This window comes from Neophocaena asiaeorientalis, unplaced genomic scaffold, assembly GCF_003031525.2.
Source record: "Neophocaena asiaeorientalis asiaeorientalis breed wild unplaced genomic scaffold, Neophocaena_asiaeorientalis_V1.1 scaffold484, whole genome shotgun sequence".
NCBI classification, from domain to species: Eukaryota; Metazoa; Chordata; class Mammalia; order Artiodactyla; family Phocoenidae; genus Neophocaena; species Neophocaena asiaeorientalis.
Window position 1 is genome coordinate 2,394,639 of NW_020171830.1, and position 23,085 is coordinate 2,417,723.

The following is a 23,085-nucleotide window of genomic DNA, read 5'->3' on the forward strand; positions in this document are numbered from 1 at the left end:
AAAAAAAAAAAAAAAAAAAAAAAAAAAAGATATTCTGGCCACTTTCACCAAAAAGCGTGTTTGAAAATTCAAATTTCATCACAAATTATTCTGATTGTTCAAGATCAAAAGCAAAGAAAAAAGCTAAATGTGAGGGCTTATGATCTAAAAACATGACACTACTACTTTAAGTCAAAAGAAATCTATATTAAGTGTAAGCATGTTTAAATCCTTTTAAAATTTCTTCTTTGTACATGAATATCAGTCAAGGTAAAATTGTACAAATACAGACCATAATTGTGCTTAACTAATAAAGTTTAAGGGTTAAAACATGGCAATTTCCTAGGAAATATGATTAATGGCAATCATGTAGATTGCCACTACATACACCCTTTCACAAAGTATTTTAGGAACATTCTTTTATTTGATAGGCTTAGACATTACAATATGTTTCAAAAATAGTCCAAACTGGTGAATCAATCCAAGTTTTGATGATTTCAAGCAGACTGTTCAGAGCAGCACTGAGACAGAGTGGCGACACTTCACAGTTCTAAAATGAAACTATTTGCCTGCCAACAGACAAAGCGCTTTATGCCCTTTTTAAGGAGTTCATACCACGAGACCACCTCACAAGTGACACCTTTTGATACATTCAGATACTAAACACCCCTGGATATGGGCCAAGAACTGCCTTCCTTATCCATTTCTGCTCCATTGCAGAAATAAGAATGAAATTCCACCATATACTGCAATAGCAGTTTTTCCGAGGCTAAGAAAATAGTTTGCCACAAACATTTTTTACCTATTAAGAAATCAGCCTGAAGCAAATCCCTGCTGACAGGAAATGAATCTGGTCAGTTTGACACACAACTTACTCTCCTTCACTAGCACCTATTATTCATCCTGTATTGGCTATGACTCTTCCTGAAAAACCACCTTCATCTTGTCATTTGAGTTACTGCTCAAGAAGCGCAAAGCTTCCCTACCACCCAATTCCAAGTTCCTCTGCCTGGCTTTCAAGGGCTTCATCATCTGACCCAACTACCTAAGCTTAGTTCCTACCACCCCCACCATGACTGTTCCTCTCCTCAAAGCCCCCATGACTGACTCATGCTGCTCATTCCACCTGGAGTATTTTCCTTTCTTCCCACACCTGTCCCCACTTCCAGTACTTTCCTTTTTCCCTACATCTGTCCTCCCAAGTCCAACTTCCTAAATGAGCCTCTTTCTACTATTCCTACCTACAATGACAGCACTCCTTCTCTCCTATTATAAAGTCAGTCTGTTTTACAGCTCTTCAATTTGAAATTTCTTAAAGCACTTTCTTAAAAATCTCTCTGTAGCAGCAGTTCACCTTAGTGCCTCCATGATACACAGAAGAATAAAACTCTCAATATATGACCTACCCCTTTGGGTGTACCTGTGATTATGCACAATTTCCAGCCGCAACAGCGATATTTCCACTAATTTCTCCTGCACTAAAGAAAGCATAATAAAAAGCCAGTGAATATATTATATTTCAATAAAAGTTAAAAGGAAAACAACAAAACCTAGTGAGTGGGAATGAGAGGAATGTTATTATATATGTGATCTTGAATATGCTCAATTTACTTTTTTTAAATAAGGCATTTGCAAACTTTGGCACTTTATTACTATTAATAAATAACTTGTAATACATCTTACAAGTGATCATTCATAATAAGGACGATTAAAAACTGCTATTCTATGTAGCACTTAGCATACTAGACACATAGAAAGCAATCAATAAATATTCTATTAACCAATTAGTGTGTCTAGCCCATTAATAAATCGCACATAACTATTACAGCTGCTGCAGCTGCCTGATGATAATGATTGATGACAATGATGCAAAGTACAAACACAAAGAACAGTAGCTGAATCTCCTGCTGACAGTCTCTAAAGGAACAAATGACTTCTTATAGGGTGAGTCTAACCACTATTTTAACAGTACAGCATGACCGTGGCACTCCTGAAGTCTATAAAGATCACAGCAGTTTCTGTGGCAATCATCACGCAACCCTACACCTCTTGTGCAACACTGTGGCTATTAATGCAATCTGGTAAAATTAGTAAATTGTAAACTCTATTTGCCAGTGCAATCAGGGATCAGATAACTTTTGCTCCACCCAAGAGAAAGCCTTCCTGTGACAATGCAAATCTTGTTCTATATTAAAATGGCCCTCACTTTTACAGTAAGGAATTGCCCAAGCATTGGAGTCCCTCATCAACAGTTACAACCCAAATGTATGATCTTTAACTGATATTAAACCATTCTCCAACATTCCAACATGCCCTTAATTGCCAGTCACACAAATAGACTATGATTTGATTTTGAGAGCCCCCCCCAAATCCTGAAAATATCAAAAATTCTGAAAATGACATATCCTTCCCTGAAAAATTTCTAAATCTACATCAGATTGCTTATGTATAAATCCATCTAGAGATCAACAGTCTTCTGTTTTCTCTAGCCCTGACATTCTAACATTCTAGGAGTAGAGATTGATCCAAGAATAAATTTTTAAACTTATTTTTTAGCGTTGTCAAAGCAGACACTATTTAGAAGTCCTTGTCAAAGTAGAGACAGCAGAAGCATCAGTCTGTCATGCCCTGGAGACTTCCAAACATCAACCAAACAGCCCAAAAGAATGTACTACTCAACAGTTCCAAGGATGTCATTAATTGCTTCCATCTGTTTCCCTCTCTGTCCCTTCCCCATCCTAGTAAAGTTATTTTTTGCTTCATTTTGCATTCTAAAGAAAAGCATAAAGAGCCCTCATGTTTTAAACTGCAGAATACTTATTCGTCCCCCAAATTTGTTTGATAATAACAGCCATATTGTTTTTGTACTCCAGGCTATTTTCAGGTAACATTTCAGAGTGTGGCATATTAAGTCGTGTACTTTTTAAACACTGCTCCGTACATATTTCAGTTGGTCATAACACAATGTTTTTCCCTGACTCCTCAAGGTGACCAGGGTTCTCCCTGAATGGCATGATAAAGGTTAAAACCTCTGAATGGTTTCATATCCATTAATGATCCTTACCTAAATCAGTGGTTTCATTAAACACTGCATAATTATGACTTTCTAATTCTGTCATTTATTCCACTTTTATTGGTTAGAATTTCCCCCATCAACTGGAGCTATTAGGTTACTGTGAAATAAAGTATGCCCAAGAGAGAAAGGATAGTTACAATTTTTTTTTTCTTGTGATGAGAACTTTTAAGATCTACTCTTAGCAGGGCTTCCCTGGTGGCACAGTGGTTGACAGTCCACCTGCCAATGCAGGGGACACAGGTTCGTGCCCCGGTCCGGGAAGATCCCACATGCCTCGGAGCGGCTAGGCCCGTGAGTCATGGCCACTGACCCTGCGCGTCCGGAGCCTGTGCTCTGCAACGGGAGAGGCCACAGCAGTGAGAGGCCCGCGTACTGCAAAAAAGATCTACTCTCAGCAACTTTCAAATATATAATACAGTATTATTAACTATATTCACCATGCTGTATATTATATCTTCATGACTTATTTATAACTGCAAGTTTGTACTTTTTGACTCCCTTCCCCATCTTGCACACCCCCCCACCTCCCCACCTCTGGCAACCACCCACCTGTTCTCTGTACCTATGAATTCATTTTTTTAAATATTCTACATATAAATCATATAGTATTTGTCTTTCTCCAACTTATTTCACTTAGCATAATGCCCTCAGGGTCCATCCATGTTGTTACAAACAGCAGGATTTCCTTCTTTTCTATGGCTGAATAATATATTATATATATATATCACACCTTTATCAATTCACCCATTGATGGACACTTAGGTTGCTTCCATATCTTGACTATTGTAAATAATGCTGCAATCAACATGGGGTACAGATATTTTTTTCAAGATAAGTGATTTTATTTCCTTAAGATAAATACCCAGGGATTTCCCTCATGGTGCAGTGGTTAAGAATCCACCTGCCAATGCAGGGGACACAGGTTTGAGCCCTGGTTCAGGAGGATCCCACACGCCACGGAGCAACTAAGCCTGTGCGCCACAACCACTGAGCCTGCACTCTACAGCCCGCAAGCCACAACTATGGAGCCCAAGGGCCACAAATACTGAAGCCCCCGCACCTAGAGCCCATGCTCCGCAACAAGAGAAGCCACTGCAATAAGCCCACGCACCGCAACAAAGAGTAGCCCCCGCTTGCTACACCTAGAGAAAACCCACGCACAGCAACAAAGACCCAACACAGCCAAAAATAAAAATAAATAAAATTTTTAAATTAAAATAAATAAATACCCAGAAGTGGAACTGCTGGATCATGTGATATATCTATTTTTAATTTTTTGAGGAACCTCTGGAAAGATAGGACAAATGCCTCTTTTAAATTTCCCATTACCAGAGTAAGGGGCTGGTGTCCTAGTTACCACCAAGGGTGATCAATGAGGTTTTGTTTTGTTTTAAAGTTACCCACTTTTCTGAAAATATCATCACAACTAGGGTACTCCTTAATTTTTCTAAGTCCCCAAGGAAGCCTGTGAGAGAGCACATAGCATATTTCAAAGGTATATTTCTGGGAATAAGCAGAAATGAGTTTCCTGAAGAAATTCATTTACCAGTCAAATGATATTCATAGGCTTGAATGTGAAGGGTTAAAAGGAACTTTTTATAGGGTCATCAAGTCCAACTTCCCCGATATTTTTTTTTTAACATCTTTATTGGAGTATAATTGCTTTACAATGGTGTGTTAGTTTCTGCTTTATACCAAAGTGAATCAGCTATACATATACATACTTCCCTGATATTGAATCTCCCTACACACTATCTCCCCATGCTCTGTACCTTCCAGGGGGTGAGGGGCAAATGGGTACAAGCTAGAGCTGTGTTTTTAATGTACACTAAATGCAAGTTTAATTACACTATGTTTAACTGACAGCATAGGACTCTTAATATTACCATGCTGATGAAATGGCACATCAATAAAGTAGGCTCATACTGGTTAGAGCTGGAAGAAACCCAGGATGCCACCAAGTCCAAAGAGGGCAAGTTTAAAAAGAGACTCCCACAAAACAGTCTCTGCAAAAAACAGATGCTTCTGGTACCTTACTTCCTGACACATGAACATTTTGCAGAATTAACATAAACAGTTCTGTAGAAGCACCCACTAAAGTAAGTTAGAAATAAGAAGATACCAATATGGGTGAAATTCTCATCTGTTCAATGAAAATAATAGACCATAAGGAGGATAAAAATAAAGGAACACTTTTTGCTTTATTTTAAATTGTGATATATAACATACATACAGAAAATTGCACAAAACATATATATAATATAATGAGTGATTATAAAACAACCACTCATGTAACTGAACAGTTAAATCAAGAAATAGAACATTATTACCACTTTAGAAGCCCCTGCATGCCTCTCCCTAAGTACAGCCCTCTTCCTTCGTCCCGGAGTACCACTATGCAGACTTCTGTGTTCATTATTTCCTTATTTGTTTTTATCTTTTTACCTTATAAATAGGCATCCCTAAACAACAGTTTGTTTTTGAACTTTAAATAAATGGAACCTACCTACATATCTATATCTCTATCATTCACTTCCCTTAATTATTTTTCAGATTCATTCATTCTTTTTTTAATTCATAAAATTAACCATTTTAAAATGAAATATTCTCATTCCTTTTTATTACTGATTAATATTCCAATTGATTGACTATAGCATGATCATTTTTATCCATTCTACTGTAGATAGACCAGTGGTATCATCATGAACAATGTTGATATCAGTATTTTTGTATATGGATCCTAGTGTACATGGGCATAAGTTTCTTTAGGGAACATACTGGGAGGCAGAGAAATTGCCTATTTTCCACTTTACTAATGCCCAACTGTTTCCCAACGTGGCTGCACCAATTTACATTCCCAGCAGCAGTGTCCCAATTGCTCCACATCCACACCAACAACTGATATTATCAGACTTCTTAATTTAGGAGCTTATAATAGAACAATTTGCAGTTCTCTGATGACTACTGAGATAGAGCACCTTCTCACAGGTTTGCTGGCCATTTGGATTTCCTCTCTTTTGAAGTGCCTATTCAAATTCTTTGCCCTTGTTTTTTAAAACTGAATAGACTTATCTCTTTCTCTTATTGATTTGTAGAGGTTCTACTTTTTTTTTTTGTCTTCTGCATCAGGCTTTACTTTTACTTAGGACGTGACTGCCATAAAAAACAAAGTCATTAATCAAAGACAACATAATCAAGAACCTGAGAAGCTTTAACTAATCAAAAGTTAGTATCTCTGCTTACTTTACATAGGATAGGCCAAAATGTCCAGCAATTATTTGTAGGAGTATTAAGTGATATGTAAATATAACTTAAATTTAAAACGCTACTGAAATATGTGACAAAACACATTTTTTTTTTAAGTTTGTATCCACTGTTATCTCCAAGCAAAGGTATTTAGTACACAATCCAGACTCATGCATGCTAAGGTCAGAATGTTTCTGAATCCTTTCCATTCTGAAAAACAAAATTCAGAAGTCATAGTTTGATTAAAAATTATGTCAAAAATGCCTAACACCAATGAATAAAATCAACAGTAGGAAATTTGACTGCTGAAAAATGAAAAATTAAAATTTCAACTGTAAACAGAGCTTTATATTTAAAAAAAAAAAAAATTGCTCCTACAGTCAGTATTTTTCCTTTCCTAACAAGAGGATTATTCTGCTTAGCAATAGAAGAATGTTTTAATTACTTACTTAATAAATGCTGGTGGCATATCTCTCTTCAAAATCTGATCCTCAGTGGTTTGAACAGTCTCTTTTCCAACCTACAGGGAAAAACGATTCACAAGTCAAATTTAAATTCTCAGACTTTTGAAACTATTATTTAAACATATTTGAAACATACATTACACATTATCATTGAAAATGATAGATTTGAAGAAAATTTCTGGATTTTTTGAAATTATCAAGATTGCTCCCACATATGCTTCCATAATACACTTGGATAACAATATAGAGTGCAAACATAATGTATTAACCCTGTTCCAGAGTAACTAATTTGAAGGCATCATTGAGCACAGTGAGAAAAAAAAAATTCATCATTGAGAATATATATGTTTGTGTGTATTTCTGTTTAATCACAAACTGCTACATCTCTGAAAGAGTACATGAAGTACATGAATCCAGTTAGGTAAGCTAAAATGTCTATTCAGAAAAAAATTGACATTACTGGAACTGGAAAAATATGTGAAACAATAACTCTGAAACTAGAAACCAAACATATGAAAGTACACAACTTAACTAGTAATCAACATGTTTTCCCTAATCATAGAGCACCTTAAAAAGAAATAATATATAATGCTAAATGTTGCAATGGAATAGTTTTACACCCTGCTGGTAGCAATGTAAACTGGTATATTCTCTTTGGAAAATCATTTGCTAGTATGTGTTAACAGACAAAAACATCCTATCTAGGAATTCCACTTATGAGAATACACCCTATAAGCAATAATACCAAGTGTGGTAATCACAATATTTACAAAAATATTCACTATCATGTTAGTTAAAAAAGCAAAAACATTTTCAAAATAACTTACCAACAATGAGAAACAATTAAGTAAATTAAGATATATCTTTAGACTTAGTACTACAGGGCCATTAAAACAATGGTTGTAAAGACTCAGCACTATGGGAAAATGTTTATGACATTATACTTCGTTTAAAAGGAGGAATAAAAAATAATAAATACACTATGATTACAACAAACCCAAAACTCATTATGTACAAGGCAAAATACTGAAAGAATATAAAACAAAATGTATTTATTAATGCTTACAAAATTTTGAGTGAATTTGTATCTGTATTTCCTGTTTTCTAATTTTCTGAAATGTGTATAAATAATTTTTATAATTTAAAATGTAACATTAAAATGTTACTCTTGGTTACTTAAGTGTAGTTATTTCCTACCTAAAAATTTTATTAATTATCTATCATTTTATATAAATCTTCCCCAAAAGTAATGGCAAAAAATTTTAAAAACATATCAAAATACTGCCACACTAACCGGATTGTGTGCATGTGCACATGTATTTATTATACCACAAATGGTATACATCCTCACTTTCTTTAAAATCATTCCTATGTAGGGCTTGGATGTCAATTTTTCTTTAACTATATCATGTATTACAAAGCACTCTAAAAGAAGCAAACCTTAATATAAGGAATAGTGAAATTCACCCTTTTATCAATATAAAGCTATTTAGGAATATTAAATCATAAATATAAACCACATTTTAATGCAGAAATCTGTGAAATTTTTAAAACCCAGAATGGAAAGTATCGCAATCCTATTATTTAACCGTTTAACTTTTATTGAGTTTAAAGAAGAAAAACGAGTTTAAAAAATTCCTAAATGCACAGTAAAGCAGCTAAAGCAAATAACACAACAAACTATTCTCAGGGAATACCAGTCAGGCATGAGTTAATAAATACAAGTTTTTTCTCTAAAGTTAATAGCTCAGAAAAAAGCAAGACACATATACCACTGTGTAATAGCCAGTGCTTTTGTAGACAATGGACTGTCTGTATCATAATAAAACCCTTTCAAATCAGCAGCTGGTTCTCTAGAGTTTCTCAGATCAAAACATGACAGAATATTTCCAGATGTATTGTTCACCATAGTTTCTAACAAAAATCAGCCATTCAAAAAGCTGTGGGCCATGACTTCATGAAGGAAAAGATGAAGTGCAGCAACAGTCACTCGTTCATACTAAGCATAAAGGGTCTACAAAGATATTCACACTTAGAGCAACGGCAATTCCTTTTATTTTACACACCACATGTACATATATAGAGAGAGCCAAAGAGAGACAGGGGTAGAGAGAAAGAGAGAGAGAGTGTGCAAGCCAGGCGAGTGGGGAAGAGTTCCCTTTATATCTCCTTTAGAAAGTATTCAGTTATTCAGTGTTATTAAACATTTATTGAATGCAACTACATGTGCCAGTCACTGTTCCAGGTACTTTAGACAGAACGGGAGTAAAAATAAGTTTCCTTCCCTCATGGAAGTTATATTCCAGTGGGAGTAGACAGAGAGAGAGCACACAAGTAAATAAATAAACAAAATCATTCCAGGTAATAGTAAAGATGATGCTATAAAGAGTATGGGGTAGGAGTAGAGGGGGGCCTACTTTAAAAAGTGTGGACAGGGCTTCCCTAGTGGTGCAATGGTTAAGAATCCACTTGTCAGTGCAGGGGACACGGGTTTGAGCCCTGGTCCGGGAAGATCCTACATGCCGTGGAGCAACTAAGCCCGTGAGCCACAACTACTGAGCCTGCGCTCTAGAGCCCATGAGCCACAACTACTGAGCCCATGTGCCACAACTACTGAAGCCCGTACGCCTAGAGCCCATGCTCCGCAACAAGAGAAGCCACCACAATGAGAAGCCCACCCACTGCAACAAAGAATAGCCCCCGCTCACCACAACTAGGAAAAGCCTGTTGCACAGCAACGAAGACGCAATGTAGCCAAAGATAAAAATAAATAATTTTTTTAAAAACTCAATAAACAAACAATCCAATTAAAAAAAAAAAAAACAGTGGACAAAGAAGTAACATTGGAGCTGAGATTCTGAAGCTGAAAAGGAACTACTCATGCAAGAGCTGGGAAAGAACAATCAAGAGGGAGAAGCAAGAAAAAGGCCCAAGGGCAGGAAAGTTTGGGTGTACTAAAAGAGCCTTAAGGAGGTCAGAGTGGCTGAAGCTCAGTGAGGGGGGTAGGTGTGGTGATGAGGTTGGGTAAGAAGGCAATGGTCATATCACAAAAGAGCCTTTTAGGCCAAGTTAAGGTGTTTGGAATCTTTCCTAAGTACAACAGGAAGCAGGAGTGCTAAACAAGAGACTGACATGAATTTTTTTTTTTTAAAGGTCATTTTGCCTGTTATAAGGAGAAGTGATCTTAGCAAGCAAGGAGAAGCAGAGTGACCAGTTAGGAAGCTACTGTAGTTGTCCAGGGGAATGATGGTAGTGACTTAAAATAAGACGCAAAAGTGGACATGGAGAATTAGTTCTTTTGGAGGAAGAGCTAATGGGACTTGCTCTTGAAATGGGTGAAGTAGGGGTTGGGGAGTGGACTGACAGAAAGAAAAATTTAAAATAACACGTAGGTCAATTAAGTAAAATGTCTTCAAAAGCAGCAATGCTAAAAGGCTGATGTATAGCAAAGATTTAACATGAAAGGATAAAACAATCATGAGTAAACCAGGCAAAACCACTGAAACAGTTTTTCAATAGCAACTATTCTGACCCCAGTAGAGGTAATTACTAACGAATGAATTCTATTTAACTATTTTAGGTCTCTTTTGTAAAGGTAGGGGGTTGGTGAGGAAACAGAAATAGAAAATAAAAACATACTCAAGGGCTACTTTTTTTTTTTTTTTTTTTTTGCGATACGCGGGCCTCTCACTGTTGTGGCCTCTCCCGTTGCAGAGCACAGGCTCCAGATGCGCAGGCTCAGCGGCCATGGCTCATGGGCCCAGCCGCTCCGCGGCATGTGGGATCTTCCCGGACCGGGGCACGAACCCATGTTCCCTGCATCGGCAGGCGGACTCTCAACCACTGCGCCACCAGGGAAGCCCAAGGGCTACTTATTTTAAAACTATTTTTAAGTATTTAAGTGATGTGAACTAAATCTGATTTATTATTCTAAGCTGCATTCATAACTGCAGTGATAGTATCCACAGTCGCTTTGATCTTCAATATACTCAGCCTGTAATTAGGTTACACACAATGAATGGTCCTGTTTTTAAGGCATAACACATAAAACGTGACTATGTAGAATGAATGCCATTTTTACTTGGAGAATCGATTTTTGGCAATGCTGTCCAACAGAACTTTCTGTTATGATGGAAATGTTCTATTTAATTTGTACTATCCAATACAGTAGCCATTAGCCACTTGTGGCTACTAAGCACTTGAAATATGGCTAGTGCAACTGAAGAACTGAATTATTACTTTTATTTAATTTTAATTAATTTTAATCTTTTTTATTAACACTATTTTTTAAACATCCATTTTAGGTTTACAGCAAAATTGAGAAGATACAGAGATTTCCCATATACTCCCTGACCCCATACCAATAGCCTCCCCCATTATCAATGCCCCCCACCAGAGTGGTACATTTGTTACAACTGATGAACCTACCATTGACACATCATAATCACTCCCAAATTCATAGTTTACATTACATTCCACTCTTGGTGTTGCACATTCTATGGGTTTGGACACATGTATAATGACAGGTATCCATGATCATGGTATGACACAGGGTTTTGCCCTAAAAATCCTGTGCTCTGCCTATTCATCCCTCCACCCCAAACCTCTGAAAACCACTGATCTTTTTACTGTCTCCATAGTTTTGCCTTTTCCTGAACCTCATATAGTTAGAATCATACAATATATAGCCTTTTCAGGTTGTCTTCTTTCATTTAATTTGAATTTAAATTCCACACGTGCTACAATACTGGACAGCTCAGGTCTATGGGACTTGCACTGTGTCCTAAAACTGGTCTTCCTGCCTCCAAACTTCCTTCTTCTAATTCACTCTTCACATGGCTGCTAGATTAACCTTGATTTTTACCTTTGCTACGTGGTGTCTTCAGAGAAGAAGGGAGCTGGGCCTAGAGAGACAGCAGTTGCCACATGGAGGAGAGAGGGATCAGACAGCCCAAGCACAAAGAAGAGCACAGTCCAAGCCTCAAATGTGTTTGAGCACACGGTTGACTAGACAAGAAAAACAGGCTGGTGTGCCTTCAGCAAAGGAAATGAGGCTAGAAAGGAAAGCTGGAGTCAGCCTGGGAAGGGCTCTGTGTGCTAAGGGAAGGCAGAGAGGATTATGTAACTTAACCTGCCCATTTATTCAAAGGCTGTCATCCTTTGTTCTAGATCTAGATCTTTTCAATTCAGTGTTCTATCGCTGTATCAAGTATCAAGTCAAGAACTTCCAAAGAAGCCAGTTTCTAAGGATATGCAGGACCAGAAAGGCATCTTCTAGCTGGCAAAACCTACTGAGGAGAGCTGGACCAGGAGATGACAGGAAATGCGCTTTCCTTCGCTCTCCCCACACTATCAAAACAAAAAGTTTCTACAGCAGCCATCTTTTCCAAATAAAAAGAGTAGAGCAATTCAGAAAGGAATTCACAAAATGCTCTTTGTTAACTAGCAGGAATCTTCACGGCTTGTGGAAAAACATTATTCTTGGAGGTCAACCTTAGTATGGGGAAGCATATGATTTCCTAGTACAGGCCACAACTTTGCAAACAAGCGGGAAGTGATCAACTTGACAAATACTTCTTGAACCTGTGCAGCACCAGGTCATCAAAATTCTTGGCTAGTTAAGCCAAATGTTTTTGCTACATACATGTTAAGAGCACATGTATGGGAATTTGGTGACTTGATTTCTAGTTCCAGCTTAGCTAATAAACAGCTATGTAACCTCAAATAAATCATTTGATTACTCATTTATTTCTTCTATACTACATGATCTCATTGCAGGTCTTCTTACTCGTCTACTGTGTGTTGGCCAAACTCCCTTTTAGCTCTCTGATGAAGAAAACTTACTTTTAAATTTATATTTTCTACCTTAAGTCCTCATTTTCTACCTCAAATTCTTTTGAAGAACAAGGTATAAAACGATCAATAAATACAAAATTTAAAAGCTCTCACTTCCTACACATTTTATCTGTATGTTTTATGAGTATGAGATTAAACTAAAGTTGATGCCTGATTTTTTTAACCTTACAATAAGTCTTATTCCCTCTGAAAAAAAAGACCTGTATGTTAAAGGGCTTAAAAAAACGCAGAGAAAAGAATGACAAATAGGTCTTAGTTATAGTCTTAAGTTCTCAGCAGCTTTTCCAGGTCAGCATTTAACAACAACCCTTTCAAAGTAATCTAACTTTACAGTAAATACATTTTATTGCTTCCAAACTTTATTCCATTGCTGAAACTCAGATTTGTTGGTTCTATTCACTGCTAAAATTATATCTTTTATTTTCTTCTTCAGAGAATTGCATCTAACTCCTGAGGCCCAATTCCATTCATTCAATAAACAGGCAGTAAGTGCCAACTATGTGTCTGCTAGGTGGTGGGAAGAGAATGAGATAAGAAATAAAGCATCCTTAGACATACAACTGAAATAATGGTAGTGAATGAGTAAAAGGCCTGGGGGCATTTTTAGGGGGCTTTGCAGGAAGATGTTTCTTTTGAAGAGCTCTTACTTTGTTCCGTAGTTAATTTAAATATCTTTTGTTCAATACATGACTTTAGTTCAAAATTCTATGTGAGAGGCCTTTTGTCTTCTGCTGTTGTTATTACTCCTTTTATCACAATCTACTCGATTTGGTTCAGTAGTTCAGTAGAGAGACTTGGTTTCTTTCCAGCAAAAAAAAAAAAAGCTTGGCTGGTTCAAGTCACTACCCAGACTAAAAAATATGTTAATGTAGGTGTCTCCCTTAGCTAGACCACGTATAAGAAAACAGGAAGACAAAACACAGCAGGGAGGACTTGTGTTGGCGATTTGTAGAGTATAAGTGTTAACTATAGAACATTATGTTAAAAAGGTGGCAGGGAGATGGTAATCAACAGAAGTTGCTAATGTATTTAGACAAGAAGATACAAATGATGAAAATGTAAGCCTAACTTAAAATTACAGTAGGCCAAGCCAAGCTGAGATCAACTGACTGACCAACTGATTATGACCAGACAAGGGAGTGTGCATCCATCTGCCTATTAGTTTGGCTCAAATCAGCGTTTCTTATGGCATAAGTATCAATCTATTATACTGAACAGCCATTCTGATAGGCAGCTGTGTCCAGTACCACATGTGGGTCATACAAGGAAAATAATAATGTATGTGACCCAACATCAGCAACACTTTTGGTTGTTTTCCTGCAGTGCTTGGTGATGGACTTGTGATCTATCCACCCCCTCACTGGTACCTTTTGTATCATTCACAGAGGACACACCAGAGCCAAGTGTTTAAAAAAGCCATATATACCAGAAAAACCAGGACTCTCTAAGTTGTTCTGATTTCCAACTCACTCATTCATTTAATCAAACACTTATTGAGAACTTCCCATGTGGTAGGCACTATGTACAAAACTGTGTGTGATGGGAATACAAAAAATAAGTGAGACTCAGGCCTCGCCCTTCACAGACAGGACAAATGCTTAAATAAATCATTGTAACACAGGGTAATGCTCTAACAAGAGTTATATCCAAGTTTCACAGAGGAAAAGAAACTCTAGGAAGGCTGATAAGAGTTCTCCAGGAATAATGGGACTTGGGGAAAAAACGAGAGGTTTCCAATAGTGGAGAAGCATATGTGAAAGTATGGCCAGTTCAGGGAACACAGACCCACCTGGCTGGAACACAGGGTATTGGGTGGAGAAGAGGTATAGAGAATAGGAAGTTGAAGAAGCAAAAAGATGCCACATCAGGGAGGGCCCTGTGTGCAGCGTGCTTAGACTTTACTCTCTAAGCAGTGGGAAATTATTTCATGGTTCTAAGCAAAAGACATTCTTAGGTTTACATTTCAACAAGATAAACTCAGCAGCAAGAATGGAACAGAGGGAAGAAAACTAGGAATACAAGTTCACTTGTTAGTTCATTTATTCAATCAAATATTTATATAACACACCAGTGCTAAGTATTAAGACAGTGATGAAAAAAATATACATGGCCCCTGACTTCATGGAGCTTAGAGTCTTAGTGAAAGATGAACTAAAGCAGCAGCAGTATGGATGGATATGAGGGTAGATGTAAGAAATCCATCTACATGACACTCAGTCCACATAGAGGGTAATGGAGACACCCAGACTCCTGACGCAAGTGACTTGGTAATACATGCAATGGAGGAAGAAAGCCAGCTCTGAGAAAGAAACTAATCAGAAGGTATGGGATGTTCAGATGGAGATAAGGAAATGTTAGAGAAGGAATCATAGAGATGGTTCCTCCGTTTACTTGCCTGGGCTGAAGAATAGATTGCGGCTGCTGGAAGAACCAGCAGATGAAAAGAGCCGAGAAGGGAATGTCTGAGCGGGGCAGGGGGAATGGTAGAACTGTGTGTCATGAAAGCCAAAGGAATAGAATTTCAAGAAAGTGAAAAACAGTGTCAACTGCTAGAGAGGTTTCTAGTATATTCACAGAGTTATACAACCATCACCACAATCAATTTTTGAACTCTTTCATCACCCCAAAAAGAAACTCATTAGCAGCCACCCCCTTCATTTATCCCCAGCCTTTCCCCACCTCCATCCAGCCTTAGGCAACCACGAATCTACTTTGTCTCTATAGATTTGTCTATTCTAGATATTTGATGTAAATGAAATCATACAATATGTGGTCTCTAATGAAAGGTTTCTTTCATGTTGTAGCATGCATCAGTACTTCATTGCCTTTTATTGCCAAATAATATGCCATTGTACGGTTATGCTACATTTTGTTTATCATTCATCAGCTGATGGACATCTGGATTATTTCCACTTTTTAGCTATTTTGAATAATGCTACTATGAACATTAGTGTAAATGTTTTTGTGTAGACATAGGTTTTCATTTCTCTTGAGCATATACCTAGATGTAGAATTGCTAGATCATATGGTAACTCTATGTTTAACCACTTGACAAATAGCTAGACTGTTTTCCAAAGAGGCTGTACCATTTAACATTCCCACAGGCAATGTACGAGGGTTCAAATTTCTCCACATCCTTGGCAATACTTGTTATTATCTGCCTTTCTTATTACTATAACGATTCTAGTGCAGTGGTGTCTCACTGTGGTTTTGATTTGCATGTTCCTAATGGCTAATCATGTTGAATATCTTTATATGTGCTTATTGACTATATGTATATCTTCTTTGGAAAAATGTCTATTTAAACCCTTAACTCAGGGGAATTCCCTGGAGGTCCAGTGGTTAGGACTCTGCGCTTTCACTGCCAAGGGAGGGGAACTAAGATCCCACAAGCCAAGCAGTGCAGCCAATAAATAAATAAATAAATAAACCATTTACTCATATTTTAATTAAGTGATGTGTCTTTTGCAAATACTTTTTCCCAGTCTGTGAGTTGTCTTTTTGTTTTCTTGATAGTGCCTTTTGCAACACAAAAGTTTTTAATTTTGATGAAGTTCAATTTATCTATTTTTTTCTTTTGTTGCTTGTGCTTTTGATACAATATCTTAGGTTTTGCCTAACCAAGGTCACGAAGATTTATTCCTTTGTTTTTTAAAAATTCTATAATTTTAGCTCTTACATTTAGGTCCATGATCTATTTGGTGTTAATTTTTGTGTATGGTGTAAGGAAAGGGCTATTATTTTGTTTAAATAGGAGAAAATTAAGCATGTTGATAGGGTGAAAGAAGGGAGGCAGGAAACAAGACCCTGATTATGAAGCAAGGTCTCTGAAGAGGCAGGGATAGAATGTGAAGAGTAGGTAGAGATCAGCCTTTACCAGAAAGAAAGCCACTCTTCCTCAAGAGGCAAAGGGGGTAGTGGGAGAAATAAGTAGAGATACGGAGAAAACTGTAACTATAGAGTCTATGGGCTATATGCTCTTCTTAGGAATTTACAAGGCATATTAGTATATTTAAGGATCTAAGATAACCTTCAGACAAGAAATCAGTTTAATTTTGTTTAATCCATTATTTTCCAAATTCATTTGACCAAGAATTCTTTTCTAACAACTACTAACCTATGGCGGAATTAGAATTTGTAGGATATACTTAGGGAAATGGTGATCTAGGCCAGCAAAGCCACTCTTAGAAAATCCTTATCCAGCTCCTCTCTAAATATTTTCTAAAAGTACTCCTCTTGTGAGAACTATGAGAAAGACTGAGAAGTATTTATGTCAGGAATGACAAAATGGGAGTGTATGGGTCAAGTGCAACCCACAGACCTATTTTGTTTGACCTGCTCAGTGTTCTTTTTAAATGGGAAATTTCACATTGAAAGAAATAGAGATTTCCAGATTTTATTGACTATCAGGAAGATCTGGTAACACTAGGCCCTGTTTCCATATGGCAACAATAAGATGAAGATAGCAGTTTTCTTCAATCAGGGCCTGCATTTTTCAATTTACCACAGTCCCTACCACTCCCTGGTGCCCTATAACCCACCTGATTCACTCATTACCTATTTGACCCTGCAGGTATTTGAGTTTGTGCCACCTGATTTAGCAAAAAGATTCCGTTCTTAATTAGCACAGTACAGGAGGCAAGCTCTGCAATATCATGAGTGTCATGTAAAATTTTACTTATGCCTCAGCTATTTCACTAATAATGAAACACCCCACTCTCTCCCCAATATATAGCCACATCAAAAAAAAAAAAAGACTGGAAGGAATTACAACATGGAGAGTAGACCTTCAGATGATTTTTATTTCCTTCTTAATCCTTCTCCAACTTTCCAGATTTTTTTAAAACTGAGTATGCAATGCCTTCATAATCAGAAAAATATATGCTAAATTTCTAAAATGTACTAACAATATTCTTGGTACACAACAATCTATAAAGTGAGACACCACCAGTGCCTAAAAGCTTCAAATTTTGACCAACTGCCAAAAACTTAAATGTGCATCAATAAGAACACAATTAAATGGGTTAAAGAGCAGGTGAACTACATGGGTGGCAAGTTCTAATGTCAAGCAAGCTCATTTGATGCAACATACTTTCCTTACAACTAGTGTTAAGCTGCCTTGGCAGCAGCTGCTTATTCTAACGCAACAGGAGATTGAGTGTTATCAATTAAGGCTAGATTAATGTTAGCAGAGAAGCCCTGCTCACCAGATCCCTATTTATGAAGATACTGTGGGCAGGCTTCCAATTTGCAAATACTTTATTCTGTCTCTCAACTCAGGATTCTTCTGTAGACACAACCACAAACACCTGTGCTCTGGGTGGCCACCAATTTAACAAGCAAGCAAATCCTCAGCACAGGAAACTTCTCCCCATCACCCACTTTCTCCCACAATCAACTCAGAAAGATCTTCCATTCTTATTTTCATTATTTCTTCAACATACCTATAAACTAATCCTCTATGGCTCTACTAAGGTGACTAGCTGGGCTCCCAAAGGCCATTAAACAAAAATCATGGATTAAAAACTTAAAAAAAAAAAAGAAAGCTAAATATTGCTAAGAGAAATTAGGTCAACTCTACCATCTGTCCTGTCTCATACATGATTATAAGGAAACAATGCATGCAAATGTGTTTGTACACTATTAAGGTGTTATCAAATGCAGGATGTCTCTGTGCTATATAAATGTTTAGTCCCATAAGTATCCCAGAGGCCCCATCAGCATCAAAACAGTCTGTTATCTTCCTCACTGCCCTCTAACCAAATCTGCTTTTCTCAAACATTCCACAGAACTTAAAATACACTATTTTTCTTGTTTTTCTACTTTAATAGCTAGACGCACTTTCTTTTAGCAAATGCATTTTTTTCTTAACAGATTTAGTTCACAAATGTGAAGGATTTCAATTACATTGCAGCTTTTGCAGATAAGCTTGGGTATATAACATATCGTTTGTAACACTGTCCCTATGGAAAAATAACTCCAAATTAATTTGTCAATGAATTTTGAAACATCGCCCATTTTTATGTTTGGAAAACTGAGACGGAGGGCCCATCCTGGAAGGTAACATAGAGTGGTGGGAAAAGAACTGGGGCTTTGCAATGAATCTTACCTTGCTCTGTTATTACTAGTTCTGTGTCCCGGGGCAAGCAACAATCTCTTTAAGCTTCAGTCTCCTTATCAGTAAAATGGAAAAAGTAAAATGACTCTCATGGCTAAGGGATATAGTAATACACATGTAAATCACCTAATACATACGCATCTTCCACGGCCTGAAAGATAACAGTGCTAAATAAATATTAGTCGTGTTTTCTTTCCCTCGTGTTTTCTTTCCCTCGGCCATTGCGGTACTCATTTGTGACTTCCATTTTATCCTTTAAAAGGAAAAAAAATTTTTTTAATTGGGCACATGCTATAAGTCAGGAGCCCCCTTATTACCTCATTAAATCCTTTTAACAACTCTATGAGGGAGGTACCACTACTATCTCATTTTACAGATGAAGAACAGAGGCACAGAGAGGTTAATTGATTTGCCTAAAATCACTCAGATAGTGGTGTTGACTTCAGCATATCCATGCTCTAATCCTAAGCCATTACACTGTTTTTCAAAAATGAGGAAAACAAATTTAATGATGGCTAAAGTTTTCTGCTGTAATAGTGCATGATTTTACAATTCTTTGGAACTTTCAGATGGCAGGAAGGATAAGAAAACTTCAAGCTCACAACCAGGCAAATATAAAAACTTCAAGCTCACAATGGGCAAATATAAACCATCAAGATGCAGTTTAAACTACTGATGTCCAATTGTTTGATTTTCCTTCCCAGAAGCTGGAAGGTTTCCACAACAACATGGGTCAGGCTCACTAGGGGTTCAGCTGCTTAAGCTCCCTAACTGTTATTTGCTTAGAGATGATCAACTTAGTCAACCTGGCTGCAATTAGCTTTCAAAATTGAACCAGGACTAACAATGCAACCTTTTTTTTTTTTAATAGGTGTGGTCAAAACTTGAAATAGTAACCCAATGGCAAAAGTAAGTATTGTTACTACTGTTGGGAACCATCCTGCTTGTTAATTGGAGATTATTCAGAGTCACTTTTGCAGTACAGTAATTGAATTTGGCTCTAGGCTATAATAGACACTCTGACCCATTAAATTAGGGCCATAAGTAAAATTACTCCATTTCTTAGCCCAAGCTACAAACACACTTCTTACAAGCAGCCAGAACTGGAAATTCAATATTTTGTAATAACAATGTGTCAAATGGTTAAGGCTGCCAATTATAATGCTCATAGGAAAAACTCCTGTTTTACGGTACCTAGAAAATCCCCAAAGTTTTACCTTTAGGCTTTTCTTCTTAATGTTTTTACTTTTTCTTCTCAACAACTACAAATATAATTTAGTGTGACTACATATGCGCTGAACACAGACTTAATTCTAAACATGCTTAAAAGTGAAATAAGAGAACAGCTACAGCACATCCAGACCAAACTGACTAAGATGTACAGACAGAAAAAAGCTATCAACCATCCCCAGCAATACTAGTCATGTTTGTGCCTTTTGCAGATTGCATTTCATCACCATTCTTCTATAACATTAACAAATTAGACATACCCTCTGTCTAACCAACAGAAAGACTTTTACAGGAATATTAAAAGTTGATTTCCTTTTGTTTCACTTGCTTCCTAATACAAACTATCAATGATGCAGCCTAGATGTTCAACAGTTGCCACAGACAAGTAAACCTTTAGTAAATTCTGGCTCTACCATCTTAGATAACTTACTCCCAGTTGGGCAAAAGGAAGAAATAGAATTAGAACTGAGAGAATTACAGCATAATAAGAGTCCATTCATCATTTTTTTATTTGGGGGGGTGGCTTTGTTTTGTTGTTGTTATTGTTTTAAGGAAAGTAAAGACAATGGTGGCAATGCACCTAAACACTAAATTACATTCCTTTTATCTTCAGTTCTTATTAATATCAAGTTCACTCCTAATGGTTCATCACAGAACAATACAAGTCTATATTTAGTTCATAGATGGAAACCATCCCAAACTGAGAGTTTATGTGGAAGGTATAACAGCAGAGAATCCCTGGAGATTGACAGAGAATGTGGAAGGATTTCATTGTTGAATTTGTGTGAATTCCTACCTTAGCAGGTAGTTTCTATAAGCCTAGCAATCAACAAATATACTAAAGGCTTAAATAATCATCACAAAATTAGGTAATCCTCCTTAGGACAAATCCAAGTTCTCTCTCCAGGGTGTATATACTTCATCAATTGCTAGGTGGACATGGTGTAAGTAAACTCCCTACAAATTCTTCTATATAGCTGATCCCATCAAAAAAGATTACTCAGTGGTGTTATAGTCTTTCTCTTTCTTTTTTAATAGAAGAGAAGTAAACCAGAGATCTTGAAGGTGTCTCTGGTATCCTTACATTTTTAGATTGGTTCATTCTTTAAATCATGTCCTAAGATTCTGTGTGTAAGGCAATGTGCAGGTGATACTTCCTCAGGTGACATAAAGATGCACAGTTGGGAAGTTTATGGCCTGGAATAGCATCAGAACTACATAAATGACTCTGGTGAGTGCTAACGGGGAGATAGAACTTAGCACTACGGGGGGCATGTGGACAGAGAGCTCAACCAGTTGCTGAGATAAGGGCAGTTTTCAGTATTTGAGCTGAGCCTTAAGGCATAGATAAAATTTCTGGAGGGAAGAAGGCATCTTAAATGGAAGGAAATGCAGCATGTACATAGAGGCAGAGATGAGACAACCTGGAGTTTGTTCATGAAAGAGCCAGCAGTCCTACTGGGCTAGTACAGGCTTCATGGGAAGGGCAATATGGTGGAGTAGGACCAGCAATGAATTCTGATTTTGGCTTTTCCACTGCCAAAGGTACCTGCCTTAGACATACTGTTGATTACATCTGAGAATACATTTTCTCATTTTTAAAACGAGAGACTTGGATCAGAAGATCTCTGAGATCTTATTTCCAACTTTATAACTCCATGACTCTAGGTTGAGGGTTGGCAATTTTTTCCATAAAGGGCCAGAGAGTAAATATTTTAGGCTTTGTGGGTCATATGGTCTCTGCCACAACTTCTCAACACTACTGTAGTGTGAAAGTCACAGAAAATATGTAAATGAATGGGCATGGCTGTGTTCCAATACAACTTTATTTATGGATATTAAAAATTCAATTTTATATAATTTCATGTGCAGCAAAACATTATTCTTCTCTTGACTTTTTTCAAATACTTGAAAATGTAAACACTATTCTTAGCTCCTGGGCAGTACAAAATTTGTCCCACAGGCTATAGGCTGGTTTCTCCACTCCACAGAGAAATAAGAACAGAAAGGGCTAGCGTGTGATAGCCCTCAAGAGCTAGAATAAGATAGACAATATTGTACTATAATTATACAATGTGATAAATATCACAACAGCAATCATATTGCAATACATAAATGTATCAAAGAAATATTGTATACCTTAAATTTTAACAATATTATAGCAAGATTCAATTTTTAAAAAGAGCTAGAAAAAGGAATTTAATTTAGAAAACAATGGGAGGAGGTGCCAATTTCTGGGAAGAAAATGTTGAGATCAGAGTTGTATTAGAAGCTTTATGTGGCAATAATGGATGGGAATGAGAGATTAGTAGATAACTATCAAGAACTGAAAATATTAAAGCCTAATCTAGGCTGGTAGCTTTGAGAAAGGAGAAAAAAAAAAGATATGGAAGAATGAACAAAATACTACTTGAAAAAAAGATGAGGAAAAAGTTTATTTCACGAACGTAATAAAAGAGGTCAATTTCCAGACAAGAAGGGGGGAAAATATGATTTTTTTTTTTTTGCAGTACGCGGGCCTTTCACTGTTGTGGCCTCTCCCGTTGCGGAGCACAGGCTCCGGACGCGCAGGCTCAGCGGCCATGGCCCACGGGCCCAGCCGCTCCGCGGCATGTGGGATCTTCCCGGACCGGGGCACGAACCCGTGCCCCCTGCATCGGCAGGCGGACTCTCAACCACTGCGCCACCAGGGAAGCCCGAAAAGATGATTTTTGCATTGCCATTCCTCAGCCTTCAGTAGAGTATATGACTGCAGCAGACTGAGGAATTTGCCTTTTTGTGGAAGCTTTCAAACAAACAGCCTACGTTGGAATTTCCAGTTCCAAGATAAGAGTTCTTGGGTATATATCAGGTAAAATGTAGCCTTCATGTTTTGGTTTTAGAGATGCAATAGAGATGGCAGTTTTAGAGATGATGTTTATTTATTTATGGCTCCTTTTACTCCAGAGAATTTTCAGCAGCCTTCACAAATTAGGAAAGAGTATTCATCCAGTGTACCTAGATATATCATTGCCTTGAGAATTTTAAAATCACCCTGCTGACTGTGACTCAATTTATATCTATCTTTCCTTGTTCTGACAGAGGAAAAAATTGCACTGCTGCAAATACAACCAATT

The 23,085-nt window shown here is 37.2% G+C and overlaps 1 protein-coding gene across 2 annotated transcripts in view; it reads right to left on the minus strand.

Moving 5' to 3' along the window:
* Positions 1-23,085, minus strand: part of VCL (vinculin) — a 99,877-nt gene that overhangs the window by 60,052 nt on the left and 16,740 nt on the right. For both annotated transcript variants that reach the window (XM_024740976.1, XM_024740967.1), the window contains exon 2: positions 6,751-6,821. In XM_024740976.1, coding sequence (XP_024596744.1) covers positions 6,751-6,821 — 71 coding nt within the window. The remainder of the gene's footprint in view (positions 1-6,750; positions 6,822-23,085) is intronic.